General features: G+C 43.1%; 1 protein-coding gene across 9 annotated transcripts in view; it reads left to right on the top strand.

The window, feature by feature from the left end:
- Positions 1-12,816, top strand: part of unc5a (unc-5 netrin receptor A) — a 312,108-nt gene extending 299,292 nt beyond the window's left edge. For all 9 annotated transcript variants that reach the window (XM_074648267.1, XM_074648265.1, XM_074648266.1 and 6 more), the window contains 4 exons: positions 3,784-3,933; positions 5,764-5,928; positions 6,064-6,242; positions 8,980-12,816. In XM_074648267.1, coding sequence (XP_074504368.1) covers positions 3,784-3,933; positions 5,764-5,928; positions 6,064-6,242; positions 8,980-9,145 — 660 coding nt within the window. In that variant the 3' untranslated portion in view covers positions 9,146-12,816. The remainder of the gene's footprint in view (positions 1-3,783; positions 3,934-5,763; positions 5,929-6,063; positions 6,243-8,979) is intronic.
- The last annotated feature ends 1,237 nt before the right edge of the window (positions 12,817-14,053 follow it).

Here is a 14,053-nt window from a genome sequence, read left to right as displayed (position 1 = left end):
GCAGCAAGCTCCATTTGAGCAGAAACTTTTTTGCTTTTATGTATCAGAGGAGAGAAAACCAGCATGTGTACAGAGGGTAGCACAAACAGTGTTTTCTGATCCTCCATCAGAATAGTTACTGGCAAGAAATTCTAGGGATAGAAAACAGAAGAGCATAGCCCAGTAATTGCTGGCATTAAGTTAAACAAGACAGTCAGCTTTATCACTGAGCCCAGCAGAGAAATTGTTTCCATATTATATTTCTGTGTTCCTGTGTGCTGTTTTCCTTCCCGTCCTGCTCTGTGATTTATCAAGCAGAATGTGCATCTTTTCCCTAGCAAACACAGTCCCCATTTATAACTGAGCAGACAAGTCCCTTCTATTTGTAGTTATTAATCAGAGTTGACTGTAGCGGGCACGGCCACTGGAGCTCAGACTGATAGACTCTCAGTCAGAGAGGAAAAGCCTGTCACATCCTGCTGACAAATACACAGATTTATGGAGCCCACATAGCCAGGCTACTCTCTATAAACAAATGCATTTGCCTGAAAAGAGCAGCTCTGGAAATGGATCGCAGCTATGAACGCACGTTTTTAAACACATGAGCACACACAACGTAGCTAAGAGTGGAGGGGTGAGGGCAAGTTTATGAGGATATTAAAGGCTGCGTGTATCTATGTTTCAGATGACATGTAGCTTGACAAATTAATTGATCAAACGTTAGTTATAATCCCCATCAGAGCTAGTTAAGTTAATCGGTTTATTACACACCAATCCAGAACAATAGGAGACCACGTGTAGTAGCTTGACCTTGCTGTGAGGAGCATAGCAGCTTTGAACCAGTCCAGTTCTTTTTATATATTTATATGTATATAAATGGCCTCTGCTAATACTTTGATTTCCTGCATCCGATGGCTGGCTGTTTTTGTTGTGAGAGAGAGATTGGTGCAGCCACTAACCTCTTTCTGTCAGCACCAGCCCGAAGAGATTAGCTGTATGAGTGTCTCTTGTTTCCCCAGTGGAGCCCAGCCCCAGTCCATCACAGTCCCAGCTCCGGTCCAAGCCGGGAGGATGAGGGGATGGGTGCGGAGCGGGGTGGGAGATGAGTGAGGGTGGGAAAAGGGGGTTGAAGTCATAGAAAAACTGTGGCCATGATTGCAGTAATCCTGTTATCTCTCCTGCTAAAGCTGGCCACTCTAGTGACCTGGAGACACAAATGTTAAGCTGCCTCTGTCTCTCTTCTCTCTGGCTCCTACTCCTTTCACTCCTCCCTGCTCTATCTCACTCTCTTTAGCCGGCCTCATTGAATGTCAGGGGGTGGTCTTGGCTCTGCCCGGCTCTAAATTCACAGTCTTCACACACACCACAGGCTATCTCGAATTCCGTCAGAACAAAAGGGGTTTTTCTCCTGCAGTACTTGAACTTCTTGCCCATCTCATGCATCTTAATGTTTCCACGGTTGTACAGGGTCAGGGTGTCTTAAGGGAAATTGCTCTTCTTATCCGCACTGGCTGAAAAACACAAATTTAGCGCCGACTTGATGATTAATATGTGATTTGATAAACTAATTCAAACCGGTGCATTGTTTTCGCCCAGAAAGAGTAAATAATACGGTCAAATTTAGCTTCTCATCTATTAGCTCGCTCACACTGTCATTTATTAACAGGATAATGGGGCGTAAAGAGGGCCATTATTCTCTCCGTCCAGAACATATGCTGAAACCCTGCACAAAAACACACACTCTAATACACACACTCACAGGCACTTAGGCACACATAAACAACAAGCGAGACAGTGTCATTTGAAAGCGAGGACATGTCCACACTTTAAAAGGAGGACGTGTATTCTGTGTCCCTGTCAGGTAGACGCAGTGCCATGCCCTAGACCCTGTTTGGTTGTAATCCTACCGTGTCAGCCTTGAACTGCTAGACAGGCGAGTTAGTATTCATTCTAGTAGCTATATGTTGATGATAAGATAATTGGCATTCTGCACGCTTTGTCTTGATAGCAGGCTTAAAGATCTGCAGCTATAGGTCAGAGACCCGATCAAAGCCCATCAGCCCCAATTTGCAATGCTAATCGCCCCCAACAAATAATTGTGCTTAAGAACTGTGTTAAATGAACCTCTCCAGAAGCCCTCATAATGTGCCTTTTGTCTGCGTAACAGACATAATAGCAGAGGGCTTTTAATTCTATGGAGAACGCACTGCCCCCTGTTATTAACTCATTAGACCTCGACGCTTTGATTCAGAGCCATTGTGTGACCTTCCCTCTCTGAGTAAGCGGGCTGGGTAACATCACAAGGCTCCGGCGTGGCAGCACAGTGAGGGGAATATTCCAGCTAGCTACATACAGTCAGATCACTGTACATCTTTAATGCGCTGTGGCATTTGGGTGAAAGGAATAAACCAAATGTAAATGCAGGAATCGAGATGGATAATCACAGGGGGGGGCATAATATTTGTGTTAACAAGAAGATGAGCACTAAGCAAACATGGAAATTAGCAACGCGCCGAGCGAACACAGGAATGCAATTCTCGAGGCCGAACCGAAAAGTGCTTATTCAGTGAAGGAGAAAGCACATCAAATAACAAAAGCAGGTAGAGATTCCAAATGGATAATTAACAGCTTCCTCTCCATTATAATTGGAATCCTGGAAAATTTGAATCTGTGTTGTGCAGATGGAAATGACTGCCATTCTCCAGTTTAATTAGATGTCTTTGCTGAAATCGTACCATGGGCAACCATGCTGGCATGCAGCGCTCAACATATGGCCACTATCTACACACACATCTCCCTCTTGGAGTCTTTGTCTTTGAGATATGTCTCCTTGCCTCCGAGGCGCATTTTGGCTGCCTGTTTTCCCTCTGCTGCCATCTTGTTTCCCTGCTCAGACAGATTAAAAGAACATATCTTATTTCTGAGGTCTTTTCACAACGCTAATTTCAGGGGTCTGTTTTTCTCTGTTGTAATATGCTCTTCTGATCGATGGTAGGCAGCACATGTGAACGCCGTCCAAAGCATTGGAGTCTTAAAGACGGGCTCGGCACACAGCGTCCAGCTCCAAATGAATTGATAGATCAGAGGAAGATGCGGCGGATATTATCATCCCATTCCAGATGGTCATTTGGACGGCAACAAATGGTCCACTGAGCAAGTCCCACAGAGATTAAAATATTAAGCATGCATTTACAAATCTCTCCTGGCACAAAAACAAAAATGAAATTAAGGAGATTCGCCATGCGAGAACAATGAGCAGTTGACTAATGACTCGTTCACTTACTTCATCACAGCCCAGGTAGCTAGTAGGCCGGGATGGCTGCAGCATTTGCATGCTAATGCAGTGGCTGGAAGCTGGGCGCACACACTGAGGCAGGGGATCAACCTTGTGGTGACATTAAAGCACTGTGGAGACAGGTCGGTCCAGCCCACTGCGGCCGCATGCAGAGACACCATCTTCCTGTCCTAAGATGTGCTGTACACCCGCCTCATGCTCGTGCTGTGTTTGTGTTTGTGTGTGAGAATGAGCAAGCAAACCTGTGTGTGTGTGTTCCCACCATTACCCATGTCTTGTTCTGTATTTCTTTGCATTCTTTTCTGTGTGTGTGTGTGTGTGTGTGTGTAGACATATTCTTGTTCCAAACTGTACAGTTCTGCGTGAGTGATGCTGCACCATGAAAAGTGTAAACAGGAAACCTACACAGTTATGGATTGTTTTGCACATTTTCACTTACCCCTGCGACTGCGATGGTAAATGTGTTTCCTCTGAGCCCTGACGCCTCGCCTCTCTCCCTCTTTCATCAGGAGGTGATGCAGATGGAGCGGCAGCTCGGGGGTCGGCTGATTGACGAGCCTCACGTCCTGCTTTTCAAAGACAGCTACCACAACCTGCGCCTGTCCATCCATGACATGCCCCAGGCGCACTGGAGGAGCAAGCTGCTAGCCGGCTACCAGGTGCGTTGTGCCGCCCTGAGGGGGGCGGCAAGGGGCAGGGAGTCACTCCAGATCAGAGCGGGAGCACGGAGATGTAATAGAAGTGCCTGGCTGAATCGGTCAAATTTGTGTATCAGCAGTTATAGGGTTTTTCTAATGTGTGTGTGTACTCAATTTAAAATCCATGTTGTCTCGAGTTATTTTAAATTAGCCATCCAGAGAAATGAAAGAAGAATGGAGTACGTGTGGGCAAAAGCAATGTTACTGAGTAATGAAAAGTTCTTCAGAAACAACTCGTTAATGAGGGTCTCTGTGGAAAGTTGTTTTCATTTTAGTGGCTTCAGAGTTTTAATTAAGCATGTTTTTTGGTTTGGCTTCAGTTGATCACTTTAAAGATTCACACAGAGGAGTGTTTTTCAGTCTGTTACTGCAGGACTCCTCTGTCCAATAACCTTTCCATTCTTGGCACTGTGTGCAACTTTAAGTCATTTGTTGGTGTCGAGGGAACCTTTTGGGTGTGTGTGTGCGCACCTCTGTGCGTAGAGTGCATGTTTTTGTCCGCTCGTGCTCCTGCGTGAGGTGTATACTGTATGTGTGCATAATGGAGCCGGGGTTGTGTGCACTAACCCAGAGCCGCTAGCTGATTGATTATCCTAGTTGTCGCTCTCTCAAAGGGAGCTCAGATGAAATATAGAGCAGTATGTAAATATCTGAAACTTCCTAACCTGACTCTTGGAAGCTCTACTGCACTCCCCACACCTGCGTGGCCCACTGCACTGCAGCCCAGCAACGACATGAGACACGAGGGCTGTTCAAAGAACTAGAAAATGCTCTGGCGGTAACTATGTAAGCACTGAGCAGCACCAGGTCCCCATAGAGAACACACGGGCTGTGCCAAGCAAGCAGCGGCAGCAACAATGCACCCAGAACAGAGGCTTATTCTTCTGGACTGTGCCTGTTCATTTGGAAGTGTTATTCCCCTCTCAGCAGTGCGGTCAAAAAAGGCCTTTAGTCTCCCTGGGGCCCCCGTGGAGACTTTTGTGCGTCTCACCCGGCTCCCTCCATCATCCGTCTGACTGGGTAACAGTGCCCCCGTTTGGTTAGCAGCCTGATCTGCAGCCCCACTTCACACTCAAACTGAGTTCTTGTCAGCTGTTGAACCCAGGGTGAAGTGAAGAGTTAGTGTGCCCTGTTTTTTTTTCTCAGGGTTACCGCTTTGCTTCTCTTGGGATATGCAAATGAGGCATGAATATGGAGCAACAGAGAGAAAGATGTAGAAATTGTCAGCCCTGAATAATTCTGGCAAACACTCCCAGGTAGACAGAGGCTGGTGCTGTTCAGCGGTACAACTCAAAGCTATTATGCATGCACATACTGTACATCTCTATGTCACATGATGTGTTTTAGATTCAAAGTAGAGCTGTGATGTTTCAGCCATCAGCGTCATTTGTAGCTCTGCCCAGAAATGCACACACAGTATACCTGCAAAGAGAGGCTGAATTAACTGGAAAATAATGGAATAGAAAATGTTTCTCACGCCAGAGATATAGATGTGGTGTGTTATCTCTTAAAATACGAAGTTTGATTGCTTCTCTAATCAGCTCATACAGTCAACCCCTTCCCTAAATAACATCCCATTATCTCCCTTTAACTTAGCTGACTGTTGTCAGTGTGTCGCCTCAGATATATTTAGCCATCTTCACCTAAGGATGACAGCTAACGCCAGTGTAATTAATGAGGATCCCAGTGTATTCTAGGCAGGCGGTCCTGTTGCGGCGTGTTTCAGACATGCAGTTCTAACTGTGCCGCTGCGTTGCTGTTTGTGCGTGCTGCATGTTTTTTTTTCTGCAGGAGATCCCGTTCTACCACATCTGGAACGGTTCCCAGCGGTACCTGCACTGCACGTTCACTCTGGAGCGGCTCAGCCTCAGCACCTGCGAGCTCACCTGCCAGCTGTGCGTGTGGCAGGTGGAGGGGGAGGGACAGAGCTTTAGCCTCGACTTTAACATTGCCAAGGTAACGTTCAGCATAACAACTAGCGATTGATTACGCAACCACTATTATTCAGCATGTTCATTAGTCATAAAGGGATTGTTCTTACGCTGTGCTTGTTTTCTGAAGGCTGTGCTTTATGGTTTTCGTTCCTACCAGGACACCCGAGCTGTGGACGCTGAGTTCCTGTTAATTGACAGTAGCGCCACAGCTCTGGCGGGGCCCAGCGCCTTTCAGATCCCGTACCTCATCAGGCAGAAGATCTGCAGCAGCCTGGATGCCCCCTGTCCCAACGGAGCCGACTGGAGAATGCTAGCACAAAGACTTAAACTTGAGAGGTAAATACCCAACTGTACGATACCACAATGCCTCATCCGATCACTGACCAGTGGAGCGCAGCTTAGACCAGTGGTTTCAAACCTATTGTCCTTGAAGACCCCCCTATTTGTATCTGAGAAAGGCTGAGACCCACCCCCCACATATTACATAACAATCTTCAATTTCAATAAGGTGATTCAGTGCATTAAATGAGTTAGTCATTTTTTATTAAATCAACTTTCTTTAATGAATTTAACTCGTCAGTTTCGTCAACATAAACAAAGTGATGATGTCTTTTGAGCGACTTAATTAATTAGTATAATAATGTTAGAGCCAAAATAGATTTGTTATTGTGGTTAATGAATTAATTAAAAATAATTTATGGTGTTTATGGATTTGTGTGTGGCAAGTGGGAGAGCAAATGAAAATGTGAAAATGTTGTTTTTGAATCGCCAACAAATATGGATTGAAACAGAATATTTCGTTAGATAGAGAAAAAGATACATATTATATATACATATTTTTCAATACATTTTGACTTTTGGACTTTACAACACTCTGAAGTTATTAGAAATGTTGGGATCACGAAAGTCAGAAACAATCCTACGCAGCCACCACTGGAATATAATTCTACAAATAGTATATTATTATCAATCTTAGTGTAGCCTGATCTTTATCCGCAACTGTGCAGAAATACCAGGTCTGAGTTTAAATAGAATGAGGCTTATTAAGTAGCAAAAAAGTATATCTTTTTAAATAGTTTTATATACAAAATTGTGTAGAAATGATCCAGAAAGTGCTCTCAAGAAATGCAGCAGAGCCTCATTTATCCAAACCCCTGGGGAATAGAAGATGCACAGCAGTATATGTACAACACTCAACATGTAATCACACTGATCGTGAAGGGTCATACTAACGTAGAGGTTAACATGTTACTATGAAACACTCATTGCACACAATCAGTGTTTCACAGCAGTCAAATGTTTTTTCCGAAAGTTCAGGTAAACAAAGTTCTGCCTTAGCAAACTAATCCTCATTTGAGACAGCTAACGTTACAGGATTAATGTGGACTTGATGGATACAGCTATCATTTCTGTGAGAAAACACGACCCTCCTCTCCCCCTCAGGAACAGGTAAGCAGCTTAGAGTCGGCAGCTAAACTTGTACCTGCTACATTCTGCTTAACCGTTGTAATTGGAAAGGTAGCGAGCTAGCTGCCCATCAGCGACGAAAAAAAAAAAAAAAAAGACGAAATGGGTTTGGATCTGTGCCGACCTCAATTCGTTCTCGCAGTTACTGTACTTTATCACTGAAGTACCTGTAACAGAAAGGAGCCAGGCATTGATCCCTTATCCCCCACCAATTTAATTTCCACCGCGTACACTTAATTTGTCCAATCAACTTTATTTACCCCAATTAATCACAAATTGAATTGATGCACTACAGGTTTAATTAGCAATGTTTTGCTCAACATAATCAATTCTCATTTAGGCCTGGAGAAGGAACAACTGCTCCGTTGTTTGATCTGTCCTTAACAACATGTTTTTCCTAGAAAGGCAGCAGCTCCTTGGCATTCTGTCATGCTGTATTTCTGTGTTTGTTTCTGTGTGTGTAAAGCGTTCAGACCGAGCGGAACGGGACCAATCAATAAAACTTAAAATGCCAAGAACCTTTTATTTGATCTTTCTCTCCTAAGACTGAGCAAACGGCTGTGTCTGAGCCATACAAGATAAGCTCCTGTTTCACACAGCGAGGTGAATAAGCGGGGCTGACACATCGGCCGCTAAGCTCTGTCTTTTTTATCTGAATAATGACACAGAGGTTCGTTCCCAGACAATTTTTTGACCAACACTTCTCTTTGTTGTGCTCTCCCGACGCAGAGGGAAGGCTGTGTGCACTATAAAATCCAATTGACTCAAAATAGCAGGGTGGCACTGTGTTCTCGGTGCTTGTGTACTGCCAAAGCAGCCACATGTTTATAACCATCACAGAACGCTTCACTAGGCAAACAGGAGATACGTGCAAGTAATGGACTCTCTGACCTTTCTCAAGGTGAAAAGGGTGTTTGGGGCTTCTCGTCTCACAACACAATCCCCCTTTGTGCCAAGGGTTTATGCTGTTCTCTTTTCTTTCTAATGTCATGTGTGCTCTACATAACAGTTAAGGCCCCAGACATTTGGAAAACAGAAAAAGGCCATTAAATCAAACAAGCATCTTCGGGTACCGCGGGGATCAGGTCCCACTCAACATCAAATATACAGCTGGCTGTGGCCACTGCTTTGTTGTCATTGATTGGGTTTGATCGTAAAGGTTCTGCTCCTAAAATGGAAAAGGTCACTTCCGACTTAGCTGTGAAAAGTCTATATAGGATTTACTATATGGGATTTAGGGCCAATTTCAACATCAAATAAAGAGGAATGAGGCTTATGCTGTTAAGCTTCAAATGAAAATTGCCAGAGATTCTGTATTTGATGGCAGTTTTCAGGAGCTAGACTGTGTTCTTATACCTTATCATTTTTTTACTTAGTGCTCCAACGCAGCATATCAGGATGTAGCAATATAACACCCAATAAAACTTGACATTGACGGAGTTACAAGAAGCAGCGGCGCTATAAAATACCGGCTGAAAAGGTTTTCCTAAGACTGTTATTGTAGAGAAAATGAGAGACTGTCCGTTTTGATATGTGCACATCGCTTGATCTAATAAAAACGTCTCATTGTTCCCTCACTGTTATGTTTGTGTTCTCCTCTCTGCAGACACATGAGTTTCTTTGCATCCAAAGCGAGCCCAACCTCTGTGATCCTGGACCTGTGGGAGGCACAACATTTCCACAGCGGCAACATCAACCAGCTGGCCACGGTCATGGCTGACATTGGCAAACAAGAAGCCATGATATTCCTGGTCTCCGATGGCGAGTGCTAACCCAGAAAAGGGGGAGAGACTGGTGCAGCGGAAAAAGTACAGAACACAACAACAACAACAACACACAAAAAACAACACAGGAATCGAAGAGCAGAGCTGTCCCCATGTCCCTCTTCTTCACTTTAGAAGATAGTAAAGGATTAAGTCCCTATATCCCATGGAACAGAGTAAAGATCTTTAAATGACAGACCAAATGAGAGTTTGGGTGTGTGGGGAAATGTATTCATGAACTCAGTAAAGAATATACCCTTTATTTTCCATCAAAGTTAAATTAGTCCACACACTGGTTCTACTTTAAAGATAACATTAAATGAACTCCATGCGTTTTATATAAATAGGCCATTTATGGCTAATAAGGAGCAATATGCAAACGTAATGCTATTACTGATGGCCAATATTGCAAATTCAATGAATAATTTTTGAACTCGGATTCAAAAACGATGTGCTAAATATTAAATATAAAAAGAGATGTGACAAAAGGTGCCAGTCGTTTCAGGTTAAAGAGAACAGACGACATATGCAATCGGCAGGTTCGTTATGACTTTATCTCAGACGCTGAACACGTTTTCATCAAGGTCATCAGGGTCTGCGAACGTTCCCTTCCCAAACCCAGTGATACCGTATAGGCGAACGTCTCATGTGTGTCGTTATCCGTTTCTTAAGACACACACACAGACAGCTTGTAGCACATCCTGGACTTGCAGGTTTAAAATAGATTGTATGTCAGAGGCCCAAAAACCCGTCTCATCTTGTTTGTTTTTTAGTCCAGCCGGTATCACTATTGTGAATGTAACATCTTGACATCTTGATTCAGCGAGACGCTTCACAGCTTCCCTGCTTCTAAATCAATATATGTGGGGTTCGCGTTGTTTGAACTTTTTTGAGGGAGGACTGAGTAATATCTTCACTAAAGTCATATTTCAGAAGCCATTCGTCCGTCCGTCCGTCCAGTTTATTTCACGTCACGTATTACCCCAATCGTTCATTGTGCTGTTTTTCCTGTTTCAAACTCCACCGCTAATTAAGGAGCCATAGGGCCGAAAGGCGTTCCAGCTGCATATATGTGAACACTGAATGTCGTCAAAACTCATTTCTGCAAATGACATTTTCCCCCTGATTACATTAATTCTGTAGCAGAGATGATGGTTAACATAAAATGCATGGCCAAAGGGGTTATTATCCCATATGAATAATGCAGAACACTTCCCCCCATAGAAAATCTGAAAACAAATTCTTCAAAATGTGCACCAGATTACTCGACGATGAAAGGGTAGTTGTGCAGCTTTGTTTTTATAATTCATAAAGCAATGTTGGTGGGAATTCTATATTTGCTGTGTGGCAAAGCAGTATTTCCACATCAAAGAAACGCCTGTCTTTCAGAGAAAGTTAAGAGTGGCTTATGCATAATGTCACGCCTCTGCTCACAAAAGATGCTTTGAAAGTTTTTTTTTTTTTGTTGTTTTTTTTGACTAGCCAGAATGACAAAAATGATCCAGCAGATTCATGCAACGCATTTGCTTATTATATTTTGCTACTTTGCATTAATTTACACAATTACTGTTTTGTTTTTTTAATTAATGGATTTGTCAGGTCTGGCAACACAAATACAGAGTATCTTTAAAAGTCCACTGTTTCAGTAATTGTACTTTGAAAAAGTGTGAGCAATCCTAAATTAGCCATAGTTCTCTCTCCGTCTGCCTCAGGGTTGCATGTGAAGTTGTCTGTTAAAGTTATAAAGAGAGCCCTTTTCATTAAATCCCTTCTTATTCAAACAGCTAGCACAGCCCATCCTACCAGCTCCCGTAGCTTCAACCTTTAACACGAACTGATTTATGATTGTCAGATATTTGGAATGTACATTTATGTTTCCTTGTAGTGGGGAAAAAGTACGTCTTTCTTTTTTTTAGTCTTAGAAGTTATTTTTGTGTGGCATCTCAGCACCTGTTAGCTCTTTTTCATCCTATTAAACACGCCTCCTCTTGACCAACAAGTTTTTACAAGCCCCTGTACGATTTGATGCAGAGATGCCATAAAATAAAACTTTTTTATTAACTTTAAAAAAAACATGGGATCAAGCCCCTTTGAGAAAAATAAATGGCGATATCACCTTAAATAAATCTTTTCATGTTGAAATGGATCATCGTCACATGTAATATGTAAATACTTTTTCTATACCAGCCGTGTGCTGTCACTTTGCATACTGTATATCAGCAGAATTGGTAACCAAAGTTTTATGAATATCATTTGAGGCCACTACATCCTCATATTGTATCCACTGAATATTGTTTCAGTATTGTTTTACCTGCAGCTAGTATAGAATAAGTCAGAGTCGCTGTCTTCTAAACTGCGGACTGAAAGTCCAAATCATTTCTTTATCTCATTTCCTCGCTTTTGTCTTTGGAGGCAAGTTAATGCTGTTTGTTTGAGCAGTAATATGTGTCAGTTTATCACTTTGTAAAGAAATGTAAATTATATTTTAATATGAAGCCAAAAAAAGACACTTAACTGGCGCAGCATTTGTCAAGTCTAAACCGTGACGTGTTTGCCTATATACTGTTCTTTGGCGATCTAGCAGTGAAGACTTTTTGCAGTGTTAAGGGTTTAGAGACTGTTTTACAGGAAGTTTCTATACATATTTTGTTCGTCCTTACTCTGCATATGTCTACCTGATTATGTCTCTAACTGTAAGCATTTAAATACATGGTGGAAATAGTCACTAACGCTTAGTGAATCACTACACTGGGGACTGTGTGGAGGCTAATTGGGGGAAGAGGACATCAGTTCTCGGACACTGACGAGCCAGCGTTGACACAGCATGTTTAGATGAGCCATGACAGTTGTACAGTCAGACTGTGTGTGTGAAATGTTATCACCCCGTCATTGTCTTGGATGTGTCGTCTAAGCACTTTTCAGTAATGTAATTCACCAGCCGCCAGGATGTTTCGGCATCTATCTTCACATCTAACTTGTCCAACAAATCTAACAAATTTGCAATTACTGTGTCTGTGATGAATACAGTTCCCTTCATGATGAAGTCTGGGCCTGATAATTGTGTGAGACTTGTGTCAGTAACACACATGCTTCGCTCAAGGGTTTATAAGTTTATCCCTGAGTTATGGGGGGGGGATTGTTACATCTCACAACTGTACTTTTTATGTCACTCATTACTATTCAGTGTCAAGGACGTGTGCCTGTTTGTGAGTGACTGTATGTGTGTGTGAGTGAGACTGGGTGTGTGCATAACCTCCCTGTCACAAGAACAATAGACTTCTGTACTTGTGAATGGTTTTTCTATTTAGTTCCTTGATTCAATGTTCCTTGCCTTTCTGCAAGTCAAAAATGCTGTATTTATTACATGCCACAGCGCTTATGCAATTGTATAATCCTTTTATTGTTTGTTTTTTTTAACCTTTTGTGTTCCTTATCGTCAATGTAAATTGTTGTCAAAACTTTTGTGGCAATGGAAAAACTTCTGCTAAAGGAGATTTTCTGTACTTTTTGGACAATGATATGGATTTGTGGGTAGAATTTTGGAAATTCGTTTCTAAGTGCTTTCAAGTATTTACTTGGCCTTATGTATATATATCTATCTATGACATTTCAGAAAGGTATGTATAGTAATTCAACCTGAAATTGTTGTAAATAAATTATATATTGTTAAATCAAGGACTGGATCTCTCACTTGAAGCATTAAGTGGTGTTGCTTGTAAAATTAATTTTAAAAAGGACCAGCCAGAACTTAAGACTCCAAATCCATCTCCAAACATAGCTGCTTTAATTACCTCACCATTTCCAATACTCTAAAAGCCTGGTGGAAAGCAAATAATATGAGTAATATCACACTTAATCCTTGCACATTAACCCCACTTTGGCAAAACCCAGATCTCCAATAAAATGCAAAAAATGGAGGGACAAGGGCATTACATACCTCCACTTACAAATAACTCGATATCATCCTCCATCCACCCATCCATTTTCTTGCGCTTATCTAAGGCTGAGGTATATAATATCTCCAGTGTGTTCTGGGTCTACTCGAGGCCTCTTACCAGTTGGACTATCTCTGAGGCTGAGCCCACCCAGCCTATGAAGGAAGCACATTCGTGACCATAGGTGAGGGTCAGAACGTAGCTGGACTGTTAAATCAAAAACTTTGCCTTCTGGCTCAGCTCCCTCTTCACCCAACAACCCGGTACAACGTCTGCATAACTGCTGACGCCGCACCGAACCGCCTGTCCATCTACCGCTCCGTTTTACCCTTACTCGTGAACAAGACCTGGGGATACTTGAACTCCTTCGCTTGGGGCAGAGACTCACTCCCAACCCGGAGGGCCTAATCTACCGTTTACTAGCAGAGAACCATGGCCTCAGACTTGGAGGCACTAACTCTCATCCCGACCGCTTCACACTCGGCTGCGAACCGCCCCAGTGGGTGCTGAAGTTCACGGTCTCATGAAGCCAACAGAACCACATCTTCTGTAAAGACAGAGACGCAATTCAGAGACCCCCAAACCGGACACTCTCCTCCCCCCGGCTGTGTTTTGAGATCCTGTCCATGAAAATCACAAACAGAATAAGGAAACAGCTCTCACTTTGGTTATACAAGAAAGGATGGCTCGTAGCAATGACCCCGGTACCCCATACTACCGCAGTAACCCCCACAGGACTCCGCGGGGGATGCGGTCGTAAGCCTTCTCCAAGTCCACAAAATACATTTCGACTGGATGGGCAAACTCCCATGACACCATGAAAGTCTAGAGTCCAGCCCATCTCCTGGAGTTTGGTTCCAAAACCAGTGCTATGCTTGGAGGTGAGCCCAACTATTTCTAGTTGATACCGCTCCACCTCCCGCTCCAGTGAGAGAGATGACATTCCACGTCCCTAGAGCCAGTTCACTATCATAGCAAATAC

This window comes from Sebastes fasciatus, chromosome 10 (genome assembly GCF_043250625.1).
Source record: "Sebastes fasciatus isolate fSebFas1 chromosome 10, fSebFas1.pri, whole genome shotgun sequence".
Taxonomy (NCBI): domain Eukaryota; kingdom Metazoa; phylum Chordata; class Actinopteri; order Perciformes; family Sebastidae; genus Sebastes; species Sebastes fasciatus.
Note: the sequence above shows the minus strand (reverse complement) of the source record. Positions and strands in the feature narration are given on the sequence as shown.